General features: G+C 38.4%; 1 protein-coding gene across 7 annotated transcripts in view; it reads left to right on the top strand.

Moving 5' to 3' along the window:
- Positions 1-25,000, top strand: part of ELOVL6 (ELOVL fatty acid elongase 6) — a 139,547-nt gene that overhangs the window by 108,610 nt on the left and 5,937 nt on the right. For all 7 annotated transcript variants that reach the window (XM_032632874.1, XM_032632875.1, XM_032632872.1 and 4 more), the window contains one exon: positions 9,935-10,086. In XM_032632874.1, coding sequence (XP_032488765.1) covers positions 9,935-10,086 — 152 coding nt within the window. The remainder of the gene's footprint in view (positions 1-9,934; positions 10,087-25,000) is intronic.

Raw genomic sequence — 25,000 nt, forward strand, 5'->3', positions numbered from 1 at the left:
TCTAAGTAACATTCAGACCTTTAAGGTATCTTTTTTTTTTTTTTTTTTTGCTGAGATATAGTTGATATACAACATTGTGTTAGTTTCAGGTGTACAGCATAGTGATTCAGTTTTGGGTTGTTTTTGTTTGTTTGCAGATTATATTCCATTACAGGTTATTACAAGATATTGGATATAATTCCCTAAGCTATACAGTAAACCCTGTTGCTTGTCTATTTTAGTGTATAGTAGTTTGTATCTGTTAAACCTATACTCCTAATTTATCACTCCCCACCTCCCACTTCCCTTTGGCAACCATAAGTTTGTTTTCTATGTCTGTGGAGATGTCTCTGTTTTGTATACAGAGTCGTTTGTATTATTTTTTAGATTCCACATAGAAATGATATTATATACCGTTTGTCTTTCTCTGACTTGTTTCACTAAGCATAATATTCTCTAGGTCCATTCATATTGCTGCAAATGGCAATATTGCATTCTTTTTTATGGCTAAGTAATACACAAGTGTGTGTGTGTGTGTGTGTGTGTGTGTGTGTGTACCACATCTTCTTAAGCCAGTCATCTGTTGATGGACACTTAGGTTGCCTCCATGTCTTGGCTGTTGTAAATAGCATCACTATGAACACTGGTGTTCATGTGTCTTTTCAAATTAGAGTCTTTGTTTTTTTCTGGATATATACCCACGAGTGGAATTGCTAGACCATAGGGTAGGTTCTACGTTTTTAATTTTTTAAGGAACCTCCATACTGCTTTTAAGGTATCATTTTTTTATTAACAAAAAACCCAAGGGTTATTTGATATCAGATTATAAATATTAGAAATGAGAATTTAAAATTGGGTTTCTAATAGCTCCTGAAAAAAAGCAATGCATGGATATTGTAAAACAAAATTCGAATAGGAATGATTGTTAACAGCTTGAATGGTTTTCTTCATAAATATTTTTATAACAGTTTGTGTATGCGTAATCTTTTAAAAATGTACACAAATTGGATCATACTATAGAATGTTCTCCTTATATTTTTCACTTAATCATCATTTACCCTGGAGCTCTTCTATGTCAGCACCCAAGGCAACTGTACCTGGTATATCTTATTGCTGTATTGTGTTCATTGTAATGTATTTAATAATTCTCATGTCAATTAGGACATTTACATTATGTCCTAACCATCTTTTTTGCTTTTTTTATTAATTTTTTAAAATTGAGGTAACATTGGTTCATAGCACTATATGTTTCATGTGTACAATATTATATTTTTATTTCCATATACCCTACAGTGTGCTCACCACCAAAATTTTAATATCTATCACCCTAGAGTTGATGCCCTTTACCCAATTCACCCACCCCCTCTGGTAACCACTACTCTCTCTTCTACATCTATATATTTTTGTTTGGTTTGGTTTATTCATTTATCTTTGTTGTTAGTTTATTAGTTTCTTATATTCTACATATGAGTGAAACCATATGGTATTTGTCTTTCTCAGTCTGGCTTATTTCATTTAACTTAATACCCTCAAGGTCCATCCATGTTGTCCCAAATGGCAAGATTTCAAAAGATGTATGTATTTTTAATTTTGGTGTGTGTGTGTGTGTGTGTATAATGCAATTTTAGCCTCATGTTTCTTGATCCACAAGGAACTTCAAACTTTCTAATGGAGGTATGCAATTAAATATGCCAATCAAGATAGATGAGTCACACCTAGAAATGATCACTCTGTAAAAAGTGAAAATGTACACTCTGAATTGTTACTGGAGAAAGAGTACAGAAAGTAAATTTTTAAAAATTACCATGTATATCCCCATTTAACTGCTGATTTATTGGACAAAAATAACTTCACACTTTGATGGCTTGTTATATTATTATTGAAAAATATGTTTTTAGCAAAGACCAGACTAGACCAAACTAAAATAGACATTCTCTATTAGGGATACCTGTCATCAAGTGTGGAATGGTGGGTTGTCATTAGAGACATGATACTGATACGGAGATGCCATCATTCCCTGTCACAAGCATGGTAATTTTTTGGTTGTTGTTAAGTTGCTTTAACCTATTCTGGGATCATTGAGCATTCTTCCTATTCTGGAAACTGTCAGAGTCTAGGACAGTTGTCAGAGTCTAAAAGAGTCTAATGGCAGTTAAAGTTTGTTATCAGGAAAATCAGTGGCCTCTCCCATGTTTATAAAGAGTTGCTAATGTTAGATCAGCCATTCCCATGTTTTGACAACTGGCAAAATTTCACAAGTGTTTTCTTTTTTCTTTTTCTGATTATAGGATACAAGTGTAATGAAACGTTTTTGTTGCTCAATCCTGGAAGTAATTGCACCTTTGGTTATTGAGTTAGCAGGGAGTGGGGAGGGGGAAGGGGGTCAGTGTGGTTGGCACTTCATAATAAAAAGTCCTTGAGAAACCTTGTTTTGAGTCCAAAATACCTTACGTTTAAGTTGAGGGCCAAGAAGGGAGCAATGCTAAAGTGGTTTTATCAACTATTAGCGTTCATGCAGAAATAATTGAAAGTATTATTGATGATTTATACCCAAGGCTTTTTCTTCACAGGGCAGAATTCTGGAATTCTTATAGTCATTACTGAGGTATTCCACTTTGACTTCCAGATGGCACTAAAACTGGAAGGCTAGAATACAGAGTTATGCAACTTTTTCTCAAGTAAATACATAGTCAGACCTCATGGTCAGAGTATGGTTTTGAAAGAAGCTTAGCCATATCTCTCAAGCTTTTTTAGAAAGGACCCCAGTACTTACACCAGGAATTGTTCTGTCAGAATATGAAATTTGTTTATACAATACACATATATTTGTTTACTTACATGTTTACTGTCTCCTACAATGAGCTGTAGAGACTCTCGCTGACCCAGTGAGCACTATAATATCTGACACTCGGCGGATGTTGATGACATAGGTTTTTATTCAATAAATAAGTCAGTCTTTCTTCGCCAGTCCCAGTGCTAGTGTGTCATCCACGGGTTGATCAGGGATTAGTGTTGTATCTCAACCTCATACTAAAAAGTTGCAAGCTAGTACCATTGTGATTATTTATTCAATGTATAAATTGTAACCACCTATTTAAAAAATATCTTTTTTAACTTGTCAGTCTAATATCTGCTTGTTTAAAATAGTCAAACAGTGCAGAAATGCGTACGGTACGGAATAGAAGGTTCCCATCCCCACCCCCAGAGTATCACAGTAACGGTCCGATGGGCATTCTTGGCACTTCCTTGAGTACATCCGTGGCAAATGATTAATGATGACGAAACAGGGTTCTTCTGGACCAGAAATCCAGAACATCTGATAGAGAAGAAGCACCTCAGTTAATCAGGCTGTGATCTCCTCCAGATCTCCTTGCTGCACTATGTCTAACATAGCTGAAGGGGGCAGAGACATCCACGGCACCGTCCACCGAGCTCTTCCATTAACTGTTATAATCAAAAGTAGATTTGGGTAGGAAAAATGATGTATTTCTTTAAGAAAAAAAAAAAAGAAGATGCTCTTGTGACCTTAACAGCTAGAAAAGGGGTGTGATGCAGAAGGAGTCATCTGCCCTCATTAAACACAATGGCCCAGACTCTTGGCCTCTTTGAGGCCCTAGATATTTAGAATAACCTTTATCGTCTGATTGAAAGATAAATTTCATATGAACCAGATGCTTTTCTATATCAACAATCTCTCCCTCAACATGTTCTGTAGGAAATGCTCATTTCACATTCTACTGTGAACTTGCTATCACTTATTTTGTGAAAAGTTGGCTCATGAAATAAAACACTTAATAAACACTTAACAATACACCACTTAATAACAGGAATAATCATTAGTGCAAATCAACTTCTCAGTATATCAGTTTCCTTGACTTTCGATTAGGGATAATTAGACTTAACTGCTCTTACCCGATAAAGTGAGATGAGAGTTAAAAGTGATTTTCAACATTGAAGAACAGACCAAGTAAAGCAGCAATAATAACAATAAATAGTAATAAAATCATAATTGTACACTAAAAACTGTTTTATTCAGCACCTATATATTAGAGGCTCTATGCTAACTAAATACCTTACATATATGGTTCTACAAAATTCATAGAACTAGACACTGATGAAAGAAATTAAAGATGATACAAATAGATGGAGAGATATACCATGTTCTTGGATGGGAAGAATCAACATTGTGAAAATGACTCTACTACCCAAAGCAATCTACAGATTCAATGCAATCCCTATCAAACTACCACTGGCATTTTTCACAGAACTAGAACAAAAAATTTTGCAATTTGTATGGAAACACAAAAGACCCCGAATAGCCAAAGCAATCTTGAGAACGAAAAAAGGAGCTGGAGGAATAAGGCTCCCTGACTTCAGACTATATTACAAAGCAACAGTAATCAAGACAGTATGGTACTGGCACAAAAACAGAAAGATAGATCAGTGGAACAGGATAGAAAGCCCAGAGATAAACCCACGCACATATGGACACCTTATCTTTGATAAAGGAGGCAGGAATGTACAGTGGAGAAAGGACAGCCTCTTCAATAAATGGTGCTGGGAAAACTGGACAGGTACATGTAAAAGTATGAGATTAGATCACTCCCTAACACCATACACAAAAATAAGCTCAAAATGGATTAAAGACCTAAATGTAAGGCCAGAAACTATCAAACTCTTAGAAGAAAACATAGGAAGAACACTCTATGACATAAATCACAGCAAGATCCTTTCTGACCCACCTCCTAGAGTAATGGAAATAAAAACAAAAATAAACAAATGGGACCTAATGAAACTTCAAAGCTTTTGCACAGCAAAGGAAACCATAACCAAGACCAAAAGACAACCCTCAGAATGGGAGAAAACATTTGCAAATGAAGCAACTGACAAAGGATTAATCTCCAAAATTTACAAGCAGCTCATGCAGCTCAATAACAAAAATACAAACAACCCCATCCAAAAATGGGCAGAAGACCTAAATAGACATTTCTCCAAAGAAGATATACAGAATGCCAACAAACACATGAAAGAATGCTCAACATCATTAATCATTAGAGAAATGCAAATCAAAACTACAATGAGATATCATCTCACACCAGTCAGAATGGCCATCATCAAAAAATCTAGAAACAATAAATGCTGGAGAGGGTGTGGAGAAAAGGGGACACTCTTGCACTGCTGGTGGGAATGTGAATTGGTTCAGCCACTGTGGAGAACAGTATGGAGGTTCCTTAAAAAACTACAAATAGAATTACCATATGACCCAGCAATCCCACTACTTGGCATATACCCTGAGAAAACCAAAATTCAAAAAGAGTCATGTACCAAAATGTTCATTGCAGCTCTATTTACAATAGCCAGGACATGGAAACAACCTAAGCGCCCATCATCGGATGAATGGATAAAGAAGATGTGGCACATATACACAATGGAATATTACTCAGCCTTAAAAAGAAATGAAATTGAGCTATTTGTAATGAGATGGATAGACCTAGAGTCTGTCATACAGAGTGAAGTAAGTCAGAAAGAAAGAGACAGATACCGTATGCTAACACATATATATGGAATTTAAGGGAAAAAAATGTCATGAAGAACCTAGGGGTAAGATAGGAATAAAGACGCAGACCTACTGGAGAACGGACTTGAGGGTATGGGGAGGGGGAGGGGTGAGTTTTGACAGGGCGAGAGAGAGTCATGGACATATACACACTAACAAACGTAGTAAGGTAGATAGCTGGGGGGAAGCAGCCGCAAGGCACAGGGATATTAGCTCGGTGCTTTGTGACAGCCTGGAAGGGTGGGATGGGGAGAGTGGGAGGGAGGGAGACGCAAGAGGGAAGACATATGGGAACATATGTATATGTATAGCTGATTCACTTTGTTATAAAGCAGAAACTAACACACCATTGTAAAGCAATTATACCCCAATAAAGATGTTTAAAAAAAAAAAATTCATAGAACTAATTTACAAGTTAGGTATGATTATTATTTCAGATGAATAAAGACTTAGGTTAAGTAATTTTTCCAGTCATTAAACTAGCAAATGAGAGCACTGTGATTGACATTTGCAGCCCTAATCTATTGGTAGTGGCTTATAGTGGTTGGGAATGTTGATGCAATGTCCAGGCATGGCCAGAGAGTGTGTCCGGATCGATTAGTAACATCCGCCAGAAGTATGGGTAAGGACGGGGCAGAGCGGAACATAAGCTGCATATTTGTCTCTTGCATCCCATCAAGATGATGTAACTTAGGAAGGAAAAAATGTTTGCTCCCTTTAAGTATCACAGTCTAAGGACCCTGTGCCCAGTTATAACAAAAAGCTGTATGGTTCCAGAGCGTACAGTGGCTGAGATGTGCCAGAGGCAGAGCTACTGGCTTCCCACAAATAACAATCATCCCACTGGCCAAGCAGCTCTCCGACGGCTCCCCAGCAGTAGCACTGTCACATCACAACAAAGCGCCTTTGCCCTCAGACACATAGGCCCAATGGCTGGCACTGAGGGTTTCCCTGAAAAATGCACTGTCCTCTGTTTTGAGTCAGCCTTATTGTTCAGAGCTTAGGGAGTGAGGCTTATGTCCAGATATGGGACAATAATATGTGCTATGCTCTTGTTGCCAGCAATGTTGTGGGTCACCATGATACCTAAACTTTCAATTCTGCAGTGCTCTGAAATGACCTCCTCGTGCCCTAACCCTCAAAGTTTGGAGACGTATTTACGCCTAAGTCCAATACCACCTCCTCGGAAGTCTTCCAGCAGCAACCGCAGCAGCCAGGGTCAGTGTATCGATTCTTGTCACCCCAGCATCTAGAACACTGCCAATAAATATTTAACAAGTGAAAGGATTAATAGCTGTGCCGAAACTTAAGAAATTAGGTATAGTTAAACTACAATGAGTTTTGAGACTCAGGAAGATAAAAAGGTGGTAATTATTCCAAAGTTACTTTCCTTGGATCTACGCTGATCACGTGTGAAGCACACAGTCTAGCAGCAAAATATAGCAGAGGACGGGCTCAGCTTCCTGGGTGTGGTGGGCTTGACTCAGTGGGGAGAGACATGATCCCTACAATGTACTGATGGTTCAGAAGAGTCATAGGTCTGGGGCTAGGGAGCAGAGACTGATACATATTGAAAGTGTGTCATTTGTGTGTTTCTTTGCTTTTGGCTTGTACAAAAGTCACTGACATATCTCCCACTGGTCTATGAAAGGCAGATAACTGATACAGTAAGTAGTTCACCAGCAGTGTCTATGACTAGATGTATTGGGTTGGCCAAGATTTGATAGCTACCAAATGTCAACTAGTGTTCAAAAGTCTCTGGTGTGTTGTGTCTGCTGGGATGCTTTGGGATGTAAATAATAAAAAGCAAAACTCCAAATAGCTTATACAGTGAGGAAGTTTTATCCCCAAAACAAGAACTCTTGTGATGGGGTCACTGAAAGATGGGTTAATTCAGCAGCTCAGTCACATCTTGAAGGAATACTTTGCCATCCTCTCTGACTTAGCTTTGTCCTCAAGGTAGCTCCCTCGGTTGCGAGATGGCTGCTGCACTTCCAAGCAACACGTGGGAATGAGTAAGGAAACCTTTCCCTAAAAGGCCCCCAGCAGCCCTCTCCTCACATCCCATTGGCTAGAATTGGGTCAGTGCCCATCTTAACAAACCACTGGTAAGGGAATTGGGATTACTAAAACTTGCTTAGGTGATTAGGATCTACTCCTAAGTTGCAGATAAGGTCACCTTCCTTAGGGGAATCATGAGTTGGGAGAACCTGGACCAAATCAGGGTTCTTTTAACACAGAGAAGGAGAAAGGGACTTGGCCCTTGAATAGGCAGCCAACAGTGTCTGCTCTGTATGCTCAGTGGGCATGCCATAGCCCTACTTCCATAATACCTTCCAGCAGCAAGTCAGTCCCCAGTTAGCTAATAATCTTAATTTGGTGATGGTGGCAACTTTTCATACGAAAATTTAGCCATCATCTGGTGAGGTAAAGACAAACCATGAAAAATCAATTCAGCTAAGATGGTAAAATCTCCATTACCTGACGTTACCAATGAAATCCACCTCCCCGTTCCCAAATTGGGGCAGTTTATTGACCATAAAGGCTTAGGTCATTCCAGCAGGAGGGGACATTTCTCTGAGATACGAAAGTGAGAAGGAACAGCCTTCAAGTGAACATGGGGGAAAAAAGCTCCCTAAGAAGAGGAAAAGGCAGAAAACTGAAAGGATCAGAAAGTGCTGGAATGACTGGCTCACAGTGAGTGGGAAGAGAACGGCAGGAAGGAAGGTGCAAAGGGGGGAAGGAGAGGCCATTCAGAGCCTTGCAGGTCCCACGAAGGAGCTGGGGGTTACATTCTACGTGCAGCGGGGAGACACTGAAGGATTAAACAGGATCTACAAATGTAAAATCATGCCAATAATCCTAGGCAGGATTGTTTTATACACTGGAAAGAGTAACTCTGTTTAACGTAGGCCGTATGTCATTAGAGAAGCTACTCACCGAATCCCCACTTAACAGGCAGTTGCCAGGAATTCAACTTCATTACCTTGGTTCTGTGCAGAGTTGACCTTTAGTTTGCGCTGGTGGATGCACATTTGTGGACGGGGTAGCCTAGTGGAATGACTTAGTCGGGAGTGGCACTTAAGGCATTTTAAATGAATGATATTGCCTCTGAAAGGAAATAAAACTCCTGTTTCCCTGTTGGGTGAGGCTGCTGCTCATTTCATTAGCTGTTCGCTAGTTTATCTCTTGACTGTTTTTAATTTAATTTTCCTTTTTTAATTGGAGCATAGTTGAGTTACAATGTTATGTTAGTTTCTGGGGTACAGCAAAGTGATTCCGTTATACACACACAGATATTATTCCTTTTCATAGTCTTTTCCAATATGGTTTATTATAAGATACTGAATATAGTTCCCTGTGCTATACAGTAGGAGCTTGGTGTTTATTTTATATACAGCAGTGTGTATCTATCTGCTAATCCCAAACTCCTCATTTATCTATCCCTCCCCCACCCCCTTTTCCCCTTTGGTAACCATAAATTTGTTTTCTATGCTAACTGACTTTTAGAACCTAAAAAGGGAATGCTGCCAGAAATAGGATGGGTAAACACACTCCCCCCATGGTCAGCCAGCTCTCCTTTCAGTCATACATGCGGCTTGTGAACTCTGGGACACACGCGTACAGGGTTCACTACGTGACGGACGTTGCCTGTTCCAGTTGCCAAGTCCTTTCATACTTCATGTTACATCATTGAGCTCAGCACACTCCAGAGCTCTCCTGCTTCCTTAGCCGTTCCTTGATAACAAGTCCATATGTCAGTTTTCTTTTCAACAATCTCACTTTTTCAACAATCTTTGAGCACCTATGCCTATGTAGAGGCAAATACAATACAGGGCATTGAAGGACAGTGTTGGAGCAGTGTCAGTGAATGGTTATGGGAGCTCAGGGGAGTGAACCTGGGTGGACTTCGGTGGGTGGAGGGGGGGTTCTGAGAGCAGAGCTAAGCCTTCTTCCTCTGGTTCTGTGAGAAAGATGGATTAGAGAGAGAGATTCAGGGAACAGAGCCAGGCGATTTGGAGAATGATTGGACAAAGGACAGAACTGAGATAATTCCAGGAGTTTTCAGCCAACCCCATCTCATCCCAAGGGATAGTTCTCAAGCTGAAACACAAAGGTTATCAGAGTTCTTGAGATCCTGCCCTGCATCCATTCCCCTTTTCCATGACCTCTTTTTGGAACACTGGTGCAGAATAAGTGGCATGGCCTTCAGAAGAAAGCACTGAGGAGTTTTCCTACTCTTGTTTACAAAACATTTTTAAATGCTTCTGGGTAAATGCAAATGACTGTGATGCCTCTCTACCTATTTCCTGCCAATGGCAGTCTTCTAAGAATGGTTAATGTCAGATGTGAAATTATTTTCCTGAATGTTGTTTCTTTTCTCTTTTCATTATGAAGTATATTCGGTGCTCTTCGAACTGGTGCTTATATGGTGTACATTTTGATGACCAAAGGCCTGAAGCATTCAGTTTGTGACCAGGGTTTTTACAATGGACCTGTCAGCAAATTCTGGGCTTATGCATTTGTGCTAAGCAAAGCACCCGAACTAGGTGAGTGTCTTCTCTCCTTACATTTCCTCCCCCAAACCCCCACCCCTTTGTAGCTACACACCCGCAATATTTATGGAAAAACGAACAAAGAAATAATTTAAGGTCCTGTTTTACTGGTTGCAGGAAAGTTACAATGAATGAATTTGCGTTCTTGACTAACTTCCACTGTTTTTTTTTCTCTCCCCTCCTTCCCTCCTTTTAAATAATTGTACATTGAATATGAAGAGCAGAATAGTTTACATAGAACATGCACGTATCCAAGCCTTCCTGAAAACACTTGCAGAGGCTTGTAACATCTACCCAGCCCCTTCTCTGAGGCCATTAACAGCTGAGCTAGTATTAGAATATTGGGAAAAGTTAGCCACACAGCTATTTCCCAGTCCCACATCGAAGTGTAATTTCAGCTCTGGAGTTTGGACGCAGACTAGGAAATTCAACTTTTTGTTTGGGTATCCTCATGTTCTCATTAACGAAATATTAAGGGTTAGTTTCTGGTGTTGTTTAATTTTAATCATCAAAGAAGTAGGCCTTAGGGAAATGTAGTTCATCTTCTAGAAATTAATCCAAAATACTGGGGCTAGAAATTAATCCAATATCTATATATGTAGATTCCTAAGGTTTTTCCTTTAACTCTTTAATAGTCAATATAAGTGTGGCACAAGTTAGCAGAAACAGTGAAAAATTAAGTAGCAAGTGTTTGACACAGACACGGTTCCCCAGGAAAATCTCTCTATTGCCAGAGAAAGGGACCACCTGTGATAATAAGCTCTGAGTTCATCCATGAGCAGCGCTGGCCAGCATCTCACAAACTGGTACATATCCTTAGGGGACGCCTGTCCATCCTCTGGGTTTCTTAATGTTTTATCTGGAATTAAGAATTGGCTTATTTCGTTCAAAATTTTTATTTATAGATTGTGTTCCGTCTCCTGTTGCTCCTAAAAAGGGGGTTAGAGGTTGTAATTTCACTATAAGTCACCTGCAGTATTAGCTATCAAGTCTTTCTGAAAGGTGCCCCTAGTTTGCATCTGTGTCTGTTCACGATGGATATGACGTGTCTCCCATGTGTGCATCCGCCACCTATAGCCACTCTCCGCCGCAGGCTGTAACCTGATGCCTACAGAGTGCTGACAGTTGGTTTGAACTGTTGGTTTGACCACTGTCTTCCCAGGTCAAAGACAAAGAAAGAGCAGCGGGGGGAAAAAACTTCAGCGCTCACACACAGAGCCTATGAAAACAGTCTTGTGAAATGTGAAATGCATTAGTATGGATTCATTCATTTATTCCTTTAATAAATTTTTTAAATTTATTTTTCATTGAAAAATAAGTAGTTGATTTAAAATGTTGTGTTAATTTCTGCTATACAGCAAAGTGATTTAGTTATACATACCTAAACATTCTTTTTTTATATATTCTTTTCCATTATGGTTTATCACAGGATTTTAAATATAGTTCCCTGTGCTATACAATAGGACCTCATTTTTTATCCATTCTATATATAATAGTTTGCATCTGCTAACCCCAAACTCGCACTCCATCCTTCCCCCGCCCACCCCTTCCTCTTGGCAACCACAAGTCTGTTCTCTATGTCTGTGAGTCTGTTTCTGTTTCGTAGATAAGTTCAGTTGTGTTATATTTTAGATTCTACATATAAGTGATATCATATGGTATTTCTTTCTCTTTCTGACTTTCTTCACTTAGTATGATAATCTCTAGTCCCATCCATGTTGCTGGAAACGGCAATATTTTGTTCTTTTTTATGGCTGAGTAGTATTCCATTGTATATACGTACCACATCTTCTTTATCTGTTCATCTGTTGATGGACATTTAGGTTGTTACCATGTCTTGGCTATTGTGAATAGTGCTGCTATGAACATAGGCATGCATGTATCTTTTTGAATTATAGTTTTGTCTGAATATATGCCCAAGAGTGGGATTGCTGGATCATATGGTAGCTCTATTTTTAGTTTTTTAAGGAACTTCCATACTGTTCTCCATAATGGCTGTACCAATTTACATTCCCACCAACAGTGTAGGAGGGTTCCCTTTTGTCCACATACTCTCCAGCATTTGTTATTTATAGACTTTTTAATTATGGCCATTCTGACTGGTATGAGGTGGTACCTCATTGCAGTTTCAATTTGCATTTCTCTAATAATTAGCGGTGTTGAGCATCTTTTCATGTGCCTGTTGGTCATCTGTATGTCTTCTTTGGAGAAATGTCTATTTACATCTTCTGCCCATTTTTCAGTTGGGTTGTTTTTTTGTTGTTGAGTTGTATGAGCTCTTGGTATATTTTGGAGATTAAGCCCTTGATGGTCACATCGTTTGCAAATATTTTCTCCCAGTCTGTAGGTTGTCTTTTCGTTCTGTTTATGGTTTCCTTTGCTGTGCAAAAGCTTGTAAGTTTGATTAGGTCCCATTTGTTTATTTTTGCTTTTATTTCTATTGCCTTGGGAGACTGACCTAAGAAAATATTGGTAAGATTTATGACAGAGAATGTTTTGCCTAAGTTTTATGGTGTCATGTCTTATATTTACGTCTTTAAGCCATTTTGAGTTTATTTTTGTGTATGGTGAGAGGGTGTGTTCTAACTTCATTGATTTACATGTGGCTGTCCAACTTCCCCACACCCCTTCCCATTGTATATTCTTGCCTCCTTTTCAAAGATTAGTTGACCATAGGTGTGTGGGTCCTTTAATAAATTTATATTAAGCACCTACCATGGGCCAGGCATTTAAAACATTGAAATGGAATTGCTACTTTATCAAAAAAAGAAATTTATAATATGAATTTAATGAACCAGGCCCCCAGGCAACTATTTTTAGTATTTGAATTAGGACCACTAGCTGCAACGTCTTAGGCCAGAGAAGTGTTTTTCAGACTTGGAGCTACAGACAATGCCTAAAAGTCTACAGATGTGTTTTTTAGGAATTTCAAAATTCTATGAGGATATTTTAATTTTGTGTCTTCATGTATGAATAAAAGAAAAGATTGTCTCGCCAGCTACATTTTCTCACAGTGATTCTTTCTTCATTTAGAGTCATAGAGTCTCTGAGTCAGATCACTTTTTCTGAAACTGGTGTTGGTCTGAGAACGTGAGCATGTATTTTTTCTCTTGGGTTTTTGTGACGTTTCCTTTAAAATAAATTCATACATTATTAAAGTTAGAGAATTATTCAAACTGAGAGATATCATATCCCCTTGACCCCTATACTTTATTCTGTATAATAAGTATCCTTATGAATCCCCCCTGTGTTTTTGATGAAGAATTGACTACAGATACGTGAATACAGTAAATGCATGAAACTTGACTCCCCTTACATACCACCCCTGAGCACCTTTAAAATTTCCACCTCCCTACCCTCAACAAGTACTTTTTTTTTTAAATCAGAAAAGGTGCCTCTATGCTTCTGGCCTTTAAGCCTCAAATTGCAAAGGAGCTACTTCAGTCTTTGCTTCTAGAAGTGCCTTTCCCTGCCAGGACTGCTTGTCTGTGTTCTGAGTTTTACTCAGTTGTGTTTGAGGGACTTGAAAATAAAATAGTCCCTTCTGCTTTTTGAAGGAATAACGTATTGAAGAGCCACCCAACCCATTCATAGTGGTCATTTTCCTTCAAAGACGTAAGTAGCCCTGTGCTGTCTGTCCTCCCAGCTTCCACGCCAGATGGACACCAACGTCTTAAGGTGGTGGACAAGTTAGGATTCCTGGATGAGCACTGTTAGTGCATCACTCAGAGGTACTTGTGCTGTAATCCTGTCTTGTTGGAGTGTTGTTGGTCCTGAGGATGTTAGTGAATCACCTGTCTTAACTAATCTAGGCCCGAACATGCCACTCCCTCCTGCCCCCATGTAGACCTTGTAATTGGACACAATTCTGTTCCCTCTTGAGCCCAAAGGAGCTGTACTCTAGTCCCCTGTGCCACTGGCTTGATCATTGCTTTCCCTGGAGAAGCCTCATTCACCACAATAGTTTATAGGTTGGATATCAAACAATCCATTCCTTCACACTTCACACGTGGGATTGAAGTGTTGACAATGGGCTGAAGAGCTGAAAAAAAATTAAATCCCAAGCTTGACACAGCTCAAAAATAATGAGGCTAGTGTGACACCAATTCTTCATGTAATTTCAGGTCTGATATTTTCATGGTCTGAGTACTCTTTTTCATTTCTAAAATATGACTTATTCTCTTTCAAATATCCTGGATCTTACTTGATAGCAGTCTTCCCAAAGTAAACTGCTGAATCAAAACAGATCCAAAAATCAGTTCACCTAATTTAGTGAACATGTGTGCTTGGATGGTTTTTTGTTCGTTTGAGAAGTTAAATTCCTTCCCTGTTTTTCACTCTTAGAAAACTTTGTCACTACTATTTAATCAAGAAAGCTTTATGCATTTGGATTACTTAGAACTTTTCTTATTTTTAGGTCCCCAGTTCTTCTTTTCAATTCTCTAAGATTCTGGACTCCCTATGTGTACCAGAAAGAAAAGGTCTTGTGAGAAAAAAGCACAGTTCTTCAGTGTTCAACACTGAAACTCTATTTCCCCCCCAAAACCTGCATGCCTGCAGTTTTCACTGAAGTAGTTTTTTATTGTGGCAAAACATACATAAGCTTTGCCATTTCTAAGTGTACAAGGCTGCAGCATTAAGGACGTTTGCAATGTTGTGCAACCATCACCACCATCCATCTCCAGCACTTCTATCTTCCCCAACGGAAAACTCTGTGCCTGTTAAACACTAACATTCCCCCTTCACTAGACTCTTAATAGCGAGAAGGGCTTTCTGTTTCAGCAGAGAACAATGAGCTCATTTCAGTGAATTCCAGGGCTACAGTCTACTAGAATAAGTAAGGGGAAGAGAGCCACCAACCTGCTTTGTGTGCCAAAATCTTTGAGTGACTACTGTTTGAATTATATTAAAACCTGCTGAGATTTTGTTTTGTTAGAACTTGGAAACATCTGCTCTGAGTCTAGGTCCTTGCTCAGTTGAGCTTGTCATTGTTTTTGAAACTCTGACTCAGCAGAGCTCCACCTAACTCTCAGAAGAGAGGGGCACAGCCATCTGTAACAAACCACACACACAGTGGGCTCCCCATCTCGGTGGCCATGCATGCCCTGTGGCTTCTAAATGCTCATGAACTTCTCCAGAGCTGCACACAGGGCTACACTTAATAGCACATGGGCAGAAGGCATAGTTCAGGAGGAACACTTAGGTATGTGATCACCAGGTCCTGCCTGCAGTCTGGCTCTTGATGGAAAATAGCTGAACCAAAGGTTAGAGAGACTTGTAAAGAACATGAGCCAGAGGAAGCTAAGATATGGGACACGGCCGAAACGTTCATGAGTCAGAAGTCCCACTGCTTACACTTGGCCAAAATACTTTCCATAATGCTAACAGGACCTTTGGCCAAGAAAGATTGGTTGGCCAACATTGCGTCCACAGTCCCTATCTTTTGTTTGTATTTCTAGGTCACTCTGTAGCTTTTGACAGGCCTGGAAGTGCCATCCTCTTGGTGTAACTGGCTCATGACAAATTAAATGGGTTATTAAGTTGTTTTCCCCAGAGGAAAAATAATTCATAACTGCCAGAGTTGCGTGACTGTAGCATCTCAGCTGCGATATCAAAAGAACCATGAGAGGTCTTGGGGAGCTCTTTCTGGAACCCCACCCAAGGAAAGCTTCCTCTCACCCAAGGAAAACTACCCTTCTCTGGGTTGGTGGCCTGCTTGGGGACAGTAATCTTGATATGGCATTGGAATGCTACTCCTGAGAGGCTCAGGGCCATTACCGGAAGATCCTCATCTTCTTTACTCCATCTATCATCCTGCATATCTGTTCTGAGAAAAATTCTTATGCATATCTAAATTAATTTCATTTTGAAGATCTCATGACATGTCCTTTGCCCCCACCTCCCCATATTAAATGGAAACACCTAGTGTGTCTCAGATCAAGCCTGAGACCACCCCGCCCCGACTCAGACAGGAAAAACACAAAGCTATGTTCAATTCCAGATTTGTAGCTTCTATGTTAGCCCATTCTAATATGGTCTGTGCTTTGTCCCCTACCACTCTTCCCACACTGAAATCGTTCTTTAGACAATAAAGTTTTACATAAAAGTGGTGATAGAGTTAAAACTAAATCTAAAGAGTTTAAAAGGATAAAATGCTCATTACTTTAAGGCAAATAACTTTTATTACAATATGTTTGAATATTGTACAGGATTTATATTTGTTGTAGTTAATACTTAGAGACTCATAAAAAAAATCTCAATTACGAATGAATAAATGTTTTTAACATACAGTTCCTTGGACTTCTACCTTCTTTCCACTGGGAACAAAGGTAGCCTGGAACTACTGTGTCTACGTTATAGTCCATAGAAGGAAGGGGAGGCGCAGAGTAGTAATTACACAGAAGTAGTGGATCTTTGACAAGCACACAAAAATAGCACAGTTTAACATAAGTAAGTAGACCCCAGGTCTCCTAACACTAGTTGTGTCCCTTAAGCATACAAGTGAGAGTTACTATCACCATTGATCGTTATTAGTCTGTCTGACATTTACAGGCTTAATATGTTAGGCATCTCATAATAGAGAAGAGGACTTCAAAGAAAATTTTATAAGAGGTTCAGAAATGCAGCAGCTGGAAATTTTCCTTTTCTGTTCTAAACAAATAATAATGTTGGGGTATTTTGTTTGTTTTTTGTTTTTTTTCATATTCCCTAGGTAGCAGCTGACTTTATTTTTTATTGAAGAAGAGCTGATTTACAGTCTTGTGTTAGTTTCAGGTATACACAAAGCGATTCAGCTATTTTTTTTTCAGATTTTTTTCCATTATAGGTTATTACAAGATACTGAATATAGTTCCCTGTGCTATACAGTAAATCTTTATTGTTTACCTAACTTATCCCTTGCCCTGCCCCCACTTTCCCCTTTGGTAACCATAAGTTTGTTTTGTATGTCTGTGAGTCTGTTTTTGTTTTGTAAATGAACTCATTTGCATATATTTTAGATTCCACGTGTAAGTGATGGCATATAATATTTGTCTTTGACTTCACTTAGTGTGGTATTCTCTAGGTCCATCCATGTTGTTGCAAACGGCAATATTTCATTCCTTTTTATGGCTGAGTAATATGCCATTGCATATATACACCACATCTTCTTTACCCATTTCATCTGTTGATGGACACTTGGGTTGCTTATAGTGCGGCTATCGACACTGGGGTGCGTGTATCTTTTCGAATTAGAGCTTTTGTCTTTTCAGGATGTATGCCCAGGAGCGAAATTCCTGGGTCATATGGTAGCTCTGTTTTTTTTCTTTTTTTAAATATTTATTTATTTATTTATTCGGTTGCGCCGGGTCTTAGTTGTGGCAGACAGGCTCCTTAGTTGTGGCATGCAAACTCTTAGCTGCGGCATGCATGTGTGATCTAGTTCCCTGACCAGGGATCGAACCCAGGCCCCCTGCACTGGGAGCGTGGTGTCTTATCCACTGCGCCACCAGGGCAGTCCCTATTTTTACTTTTTTGAGGAACCTCCATATTGTTCTCCATAGTGGCTATACCAATTTACATTTGCACCAACAGTGTAGGAGGGTTCCCTGATGATAGTCATTCTGATTGGTGTGAAGTGATACCTCATTGTAGTTTTGTTTTGCACTATGAGAAGTAATAATGTTTAACAGTTCAGTAGGGAAATAAACTAATAGCTCCTGCTGAGTGGAATAGGGCAACCACCTGTATTATTTCCAACCACAGCCATCAGAACTTAAAAAGTCTTTCCAAGATCCAGCATTATCTGACCTTCCTTTGTATGAGATGTTTTAGGGCATCCTTGAAGTATGAGGGATAAGACAAGGGTAAGTACTAAGTTCCCTTGTGCTTAATTAAATTTCAGAATAAGAAGAGGGACCACCTAGATCTCCTTGTTATACAAAAAGAAGTCAAGTTCGAGTTCACCAAAGGTCATGAGGGATATTGGTTTTTTCCCATATCTTGAAAACCACAGAGATAGGAAAGAGAATGAAGCATCTGCCTGCATAAATCCTGTTTCTGTCTCACATGGGACAGAAACAGGATTTATGCAGGAAAGATGCTTTTTTTTTTTTGGACTCATTAATGGAATCAGGTGTATTTGTTACTGTGCTTGCTCTTCATCCATTTTTACGTAAGTGTTCTAAAGTATATTTTTCAGAATCCCTAGACTTTTAAGAGAATCACTGCAGATTAATAGCATCTACCTGACTGAGCACCATTCTTGCTTCTATAATATGAATTCTCTACCTTAGACACAGTGATCTTTTGGATAGTCGAAATAGCTCAGATGGGAGAGCATTAGACTGAAAAAAACAGTGGCCTTTTTCTTCAAGGGGGATATATTAATAAAATTTTGGATAGATCCTGGAAAGCTTTTCAAAGTTAATTCCATAAAAATGTGTGTCATTCTCAGTTTTTTATCACTTGATTCATTGGTACCAAAATATTCCTATTATCCTCTTCAGTAAATACAGTAGGAAAGTAATTTTTTTTCTCTTTTCCTATTTTTGCTGTTTATTTAATTTTTTAAAATTTAATTTTTATTTTATATTAGTGTATAGTTGATTTACAATGTTGGGTTAGTTTCAAGTGTACAGCAAAGTGATTCACTTATAAATATACACATATCCGTTCTTTTTCAAGTTCTTTTCCCAAATAAGTTATTACAGAGTATTGAGTAGAGTTCCCTGTGCTATACAGTAGGTTCATGTTGATTATTTATTTTATATATAGTAGTGTGTATCTATTAATCCTAAACTCCTAATTTATCCCTCCCCCTGCCTTTTCCCTTTGGTAACTATAAGTTTGTTTTCAAAGTCTGTTTCTGTTTTGTAAATAAGTTCATTTGTATCATTTTAAGATTCCACATATAAGTGATACCATATGATATTTGTCTTTGTCTGACTTACTTCACTTAATATGATAATCTCTAGGTCCATCCATGTTGCTGCAAACGGCATTATTTCATTCTTTTTTATGACTGAGTAATATTCCATTGTATATACACATTGTATATATGTACCACATCATCTTTATCCATTCCTCTGTCAATGGACATTTACATTGCTTCCATGTCTTGCCTATAGTAAATAGTAATAGTGCTGCAATAAACATTGGGGTGCATGTATCTTTTCAAATTACATTTTTTTCTGGATATATGCCCAGGAGTGGGATTGCTGGATCATATGGTAGTTCTATTTTTCATTTTTTAAGGAACCTCCATACTGTTCTCCATGGTGGCTCTATCAATTTACATTCCCACCAACAGTGTAGGAGGGTTCCCTTTTCTCCATACCCTCTCCAACTTTTTTTTTTGTGTGTGTGGTACGCAGGCCTCTCACTGCTGTGGCCTCTCGTGTTGCGGAGCACAGGCTCCGGACGCGCAGGCTCAGCAGCCATGGCTCACGGGCCCAGCCGCTCTGCGGCATGTGGGATCCTCCCGGACAGGGGCACGAACCCATGTCCCCTGCATCGGCAGGTGGACTCCTAACCACTGCGCCACCAGGGAAGCCCTCCAGCATTTATTGTTTGTAGACTTCTAAAAAATTTTTATTGGGAGTATAGTTGATTTACAATGTGGTGTTAGTTTCAGGTGTACAGTAAAGTGAATCAGTTATACATATACATATTCCACTTTTTTTTTAGATTCTTTTCCCATATAGCCCATTACAGAGGATTGAGTAGAGTTCCCTGTGCTATACAGTAGGTCCTTATTAGTTATTTATTTTATATAAAGTAGTATGTATATGTCAATCCCAATCTCCCAATTTATCCCTTCACCCTCTTATCCCCTGGTAACCATAAGTTTGTTTTCTACATCCGTGAATGTATTTCTGTTTCAGTATTGAGTATTACAGAGTATTGAGTAGAGTTCCCTGTGCTATACAGTAGGTCCTTATTAGTTATTTATTTTATATAAAGTAGTATGTATATGTCAATCCCAATCTCCCAATTTATCCCTTCACCCTCTTATCCCCGGTAACCATAAGTTTGTTTTCTACATCCGTGAATGTATTTCTGTTTCATAAATAAGTTCCATATATACAATGGAAGATTACTCAGCCACAAAAAAGTACAAAATAATGCCACTTGCAGCACCATAGATGGACCTAGAGATTATCATACTGAGTGAAGTAAGTCAGACACAGAAAGACAAATATATGATATTGTTTACATGTAGAATTTTTTTTAAAAAGGGTATTGTTTGTAGACTTTTTGATGATGGCCATTCTGATCAGTGTGAGATCATACCTCATTGTAGTTTTGACTTGCATTTCTCTAATACCTATAGTGATGAGCATTTTTTCATGTGCTTTTTGGCCATCTGTATGTCTTCTTTGGAGAAATGTCTATTTAGACCTGCCCATTTTTTTGATTGGGTTGTTGTTTTTGATATTGAGCTGCATGAGCTGTTTGTATATTTTGGAGATTAATCCCTGTCGATCACTTCATTTGCAAATATTTCCTCCCATTCTGTGGGTTGTCTTTTCGTTTTGTTTGTGGTTTCCTTTGCTGTGCAAAAGCTTTTAAGTTTAATTAGGTCCTATTTGTTTATTTTTGTTTTTATTTCCATTACTGTAGGAGCTGGATCAAAAAAGGATTTTGCTGTGATTTATGTCAAAGAGTGTTCTGCCTATGCTTTCCTCTAAGAGTTTTATAGTATCCAGTCTTATATTTAGGTCTTTAATCCATTTTGAGTTTATTTTTGTGTATGGTGTTAAAGAATGTTCTAGTGTCATTCTTTTACATGTAGCTGTCCAGTTTCCCAGCACCACTTACTGAAGGGACTGTCTCTTCCCATTGTAATTCTTGCATCGTTTGTCATAGATTAATTGACTATAGGTGTGTGGGTTTATTTCTGGCTTTCTATCCTGTTCCATTGATTTTTGTGCCAGTATCATACTGCTTTGATGACTGTAGCCTTGTAGTATAGTCTGAAGTCAGGGAGCCTGATTCCTCCAGCTTCGTTTTTCTTTGTCAGGATTGCTCTGGCTATTTGGGGTCTTTTGTGTCTCCATATAAATTTTAAGACTTTTTGTTCTAGGTCTATGAAAATGCCATTGGTAATTAATAGGAATTGCATTGAATCTGTAGATTGCATTCAATAGTATAGTCATTTTTAACAATATTCATTCTTCCAATCCAAGAACATGGTATATCTTTCCATCTGTTTGTGTCATCTTCAGTTTCTTTCATCAGCATCTTATAGTTTTTGGAGTACAGGTCTTTGCCTCCTTAGGTAAGTTTATTCCTAGGTATTTTATTCTTTTTGATATGATGGTAAATGGGATTGTTTTCCTGTATTACTCTTTCTGATCTTTTGTTGTTAGTGTATACAAATGCAACAAATTTCTGTGTATTAATTTTGTAACCTGCAACTTTACCAAATTTATTGATTAGCTCTAGTAGTTTTCTGGTAGCATCTTTAGGATTCTCTATGTATAGTATCATGTCATCTACAAACAGTGACAGTTTTACTTCTTCTTTTCCAATTTGTATTCCTTTTATTTTTTTTTTCCTCTGGTTGCCGTGGCTAGGACTTCCAAAACTATGTTGAATAAAAGTGGTGAGAATGAACATTCTTGTCTTGTTCCTGCCCTTAGAGGAAATGATTTCAGCTTTTCACCATTGAGTATATTAGCTGTGGGTTTGTCATATATGACCTTTATTATGTTGAGGTGTATTCCCTCTATGCCCACATTCTGGAGAGTTTATCATAAACGGGTGTTGAACTTTGTCAAAAGCTTTTTCTATTGAGATGATCATCTGGTTTTTATTCTTCAGTTTATTAATGTGGTGTATCACAATGATAGATTTGCAAATATTGAAAAATCCTTGCATCCCTGGGATAAATCCCACTTGATCATGGTGTGTATGATCCTTTTAATGTATCGTTGGATTTGGTTTGCTAATATTTTGTTGAGGATTTTTCTATGTTCATCATTGATATTGACCTGTAATTTGTGTGTGTGTGTGTGTGTGTATCTTTGTCTGGTTTTTGGTATCAGGGTGATGGTGGCCTCAGTTTGGAAGTGTTCCTTCCTCTACAATTTTTTGGAATAGTTTCAGAAGAATAGGTGTTAACTCCTCTGTAAATGTTTGGTAGAAGTCACCTGTAAAGCCATCTGGGCCTGAACTTTTGTTTGTGGAAGATTTTAATCACAGTTTTAATTTCATTACTTGTGATTGGTCTGTTCATATTTTCTATTTCCTCCTTGTTCAGTCTTGGAAGTTTGTACCTTTCTAAGAATTTGTCCATTTTTTTCTAGGTTGTCCATTTTATTGGCATATAGTTGCTTGTAATAGCCTCTTATGATCCTGTGTATTTCTGTGTTGTCAACTGTAACTTCTTTTTATTTCTAATTTATTGATTTGAGCCCTCTCCCTTTTAGTCCTTGATGAGTTTGGCAAAAGGTTTATCAATTTTATCTTTCAAAGAGTCAGCTTCTAGTTTCATCGATCTTTTCTATTGTTTTCTGTATTTCTATTTCATTTATTTCTGCTCTGATCTTTATTATTTCTTTCCTTCTACTAACTTTGGGTTTTGTTTGTTCTTCCTTCTCTAATTGCTATAGGTGTAAGGTTAGGTTGTTTATTTGAGATTTTTCTTCTTTCCTCAGGTAAGACTGTATCACTATAAACTTCCCTCTTAGTACTGCTTTTGCTACATCCCACAGGTTTTGGATCATTGAGTTTTTGCTTTCAATTGTCTCTAGGAGTTTTTTTATTTCCTCTTTGATTTCTTCAGCGATCCCTTGGTTGTTTAGTAACATATTGTTTAACCTCCGCATTTTTGTGTTTCTTAGTTCTTTTTTTTTCTTGTAATTGATTTCTAATCTCATAGCATTGTGGTCAGAAAAGATACTTGATATGATTTCAATTTTCTTAAATTTACTGAGGCTGGCTTTGTGGCCCAGCATGTGATATGTCCTGAAGAATGTTCCATGTGCACTTGAGAAGAATGTGTAGTCTGCTGCTTTTGGATAGAATGCTCTATAAATATCAATTAAGTCCATCTGGTCTAATGTGTTATTTAAGGCCTGTGTTTCCTTATTGATTTTTCTCTGGATGATCTGTCCATTGATGTAAGTGGGGTGTTAAAGTCCCCCACTATTACTGTGTTACTGTCAATTTCTCCTTTTATGGCTGTTAGCATTTGCCTTATATATTGAGGTGCTCCTATGTTGGGTGCATATACATTTACAATTGTTATATCTTCTTCTTGGATTGATCATTATGTAGTGTCCTTCTTTGCCTCTTGTACTGGTCTTTATTTTTATTTTATTTTGCTGTACGCGGGCCTCTCACTGCTGGGGCCTCTCCCGTTGTGGAGCACAGGCTCCGGACGCACAGGCTCAGCGGCCATGGCTCACGGGCCCAGCCACTCCGCGGCATGTGGGATCTTCCCAGACTGGGGCACGAACCCGTGTCCCCTGCATCAGCAGGCGGATTCTCAACCGCTGCACCACCAGGAAAGCCCAACGGTCTTTGTTTTAAAGTCTATTTTGTCTGATATGAGTATTGCTACTCCAACTTTCTTTTGATTTCCATTTGCATGGAATACCTTTTTCCATCCTCTTTCAGTCTGTATGTGTCCCTAAATCTGAAGTGGGTCTCTTTTAGACAGCATATATACGGGTCTTATTGTTGTATCCATTCAGCCAGTCTATGTCTTTTGGTTGGAGCATTTAATCCATTTATATTTTAAGGTAGTTATCAATATTATGTTCTTATTGCCATCTTGTCAATTGTTTTGGATTTGTTTTTGTAGGTCTTTATTTTTCCCTTCATTTTTTGGTTCCCTTCTCTTGTGATTTGATGACTATCTTTAGAGTTGTATTTGGATTGCTTTTTCTTTTGTGTGTGTTTACCCATTGCAGATTTTTGGTTTGCAGTTACTATGAGGGTTTGATATAGCTGTCTATATATAGACAAGATTGAAATTAAGAGACAAGCAACTTAAAACAAATGCATTTCCAATATCCTGCATTTGTACTCTCCTCTCCTTTTCTCATGATTGCTCATTTTGACATCTTATTTGTGTGTGGATGATTTCCTACCTTTACTGTGTTTTTGCCTTTACCAGCAAGCTTTCCCATTCGTAATTTTCCTGTTTCTAGTTGTTGCCATTTCTTTTCTGCCTAGAGAAGTTCCTTTAGCATTTGTTGTAAAGCTGGTTTGGTGGTGCAGAATTCTCTTAGCTTTTGCTTGTCTGTAAAGCTTTTGATTTTTCCGTCAAATCTGAATGAGTGCCTTGCTGGGTAGAGTATTCTTGGTTGTAGTTTTTTTTCCCTTTCATCACTAAATATATCATGCCACTCCCTTCTAGCCTGCAGAGTTTCTGTTGAAAGATCAGCTGATAACCTTGTGGGGATTCCCTTATATGTTATTTGTTTTTTCCCTTGTTGCTTTTAATATTTTTTCTTTGTCATTAATTTTTGTCAGTTTGATTAGTATGTGTCTCAGCGTGTTCCTCCTTGGGATTATCCTGTATGGGACTCTCTGCACTTCCTGGACTTGAGTGTTTCCTTTCCTACGTTAGGGAAGTTTTAGGCTATAATCTCTTCAAATAATTTCTCAGGCCCTTTCTCTCTCTCTTCTCCTTCTGGGACCTCTATAATGCGAATGTTGGTGCATTTAATGTTGTCCCAGAGGTCTCGTAGACTGTCCTCATTTCTTTTCATTCTTCTTTCTTTATTCTGTTCCACAGCAGTGATTTCCACCAATCTGTCTTCCACCTCACTTATTTATTCTTCCTCATTTATTCTGCTAGTGATTCCTTCTAGTGTATTTTTCCTTCAGTTATTGTACTGTTCATCTCTGTTCTTTAAAGCTTCCAGCTCTTTATTAAACATTTTTTGTATCCTCTCAGTCTATGCCTCCATTG

Source organism: Phocoena sinus, chromosome 5, assembly GCF_008692025.1.
Source record: "Phocoena sinus isolate mPhoSin1 chromosome 5, mPhoSin1.pri, whole genome shotgun sequence".
Classification (NCBI taxonomy): domain Eukaryota; kingdom Metazoa; phylum Chordata; class Mammalia; order Artiodactyla; family Phocoenidae; genus Phocoena; species Phocoena sinus.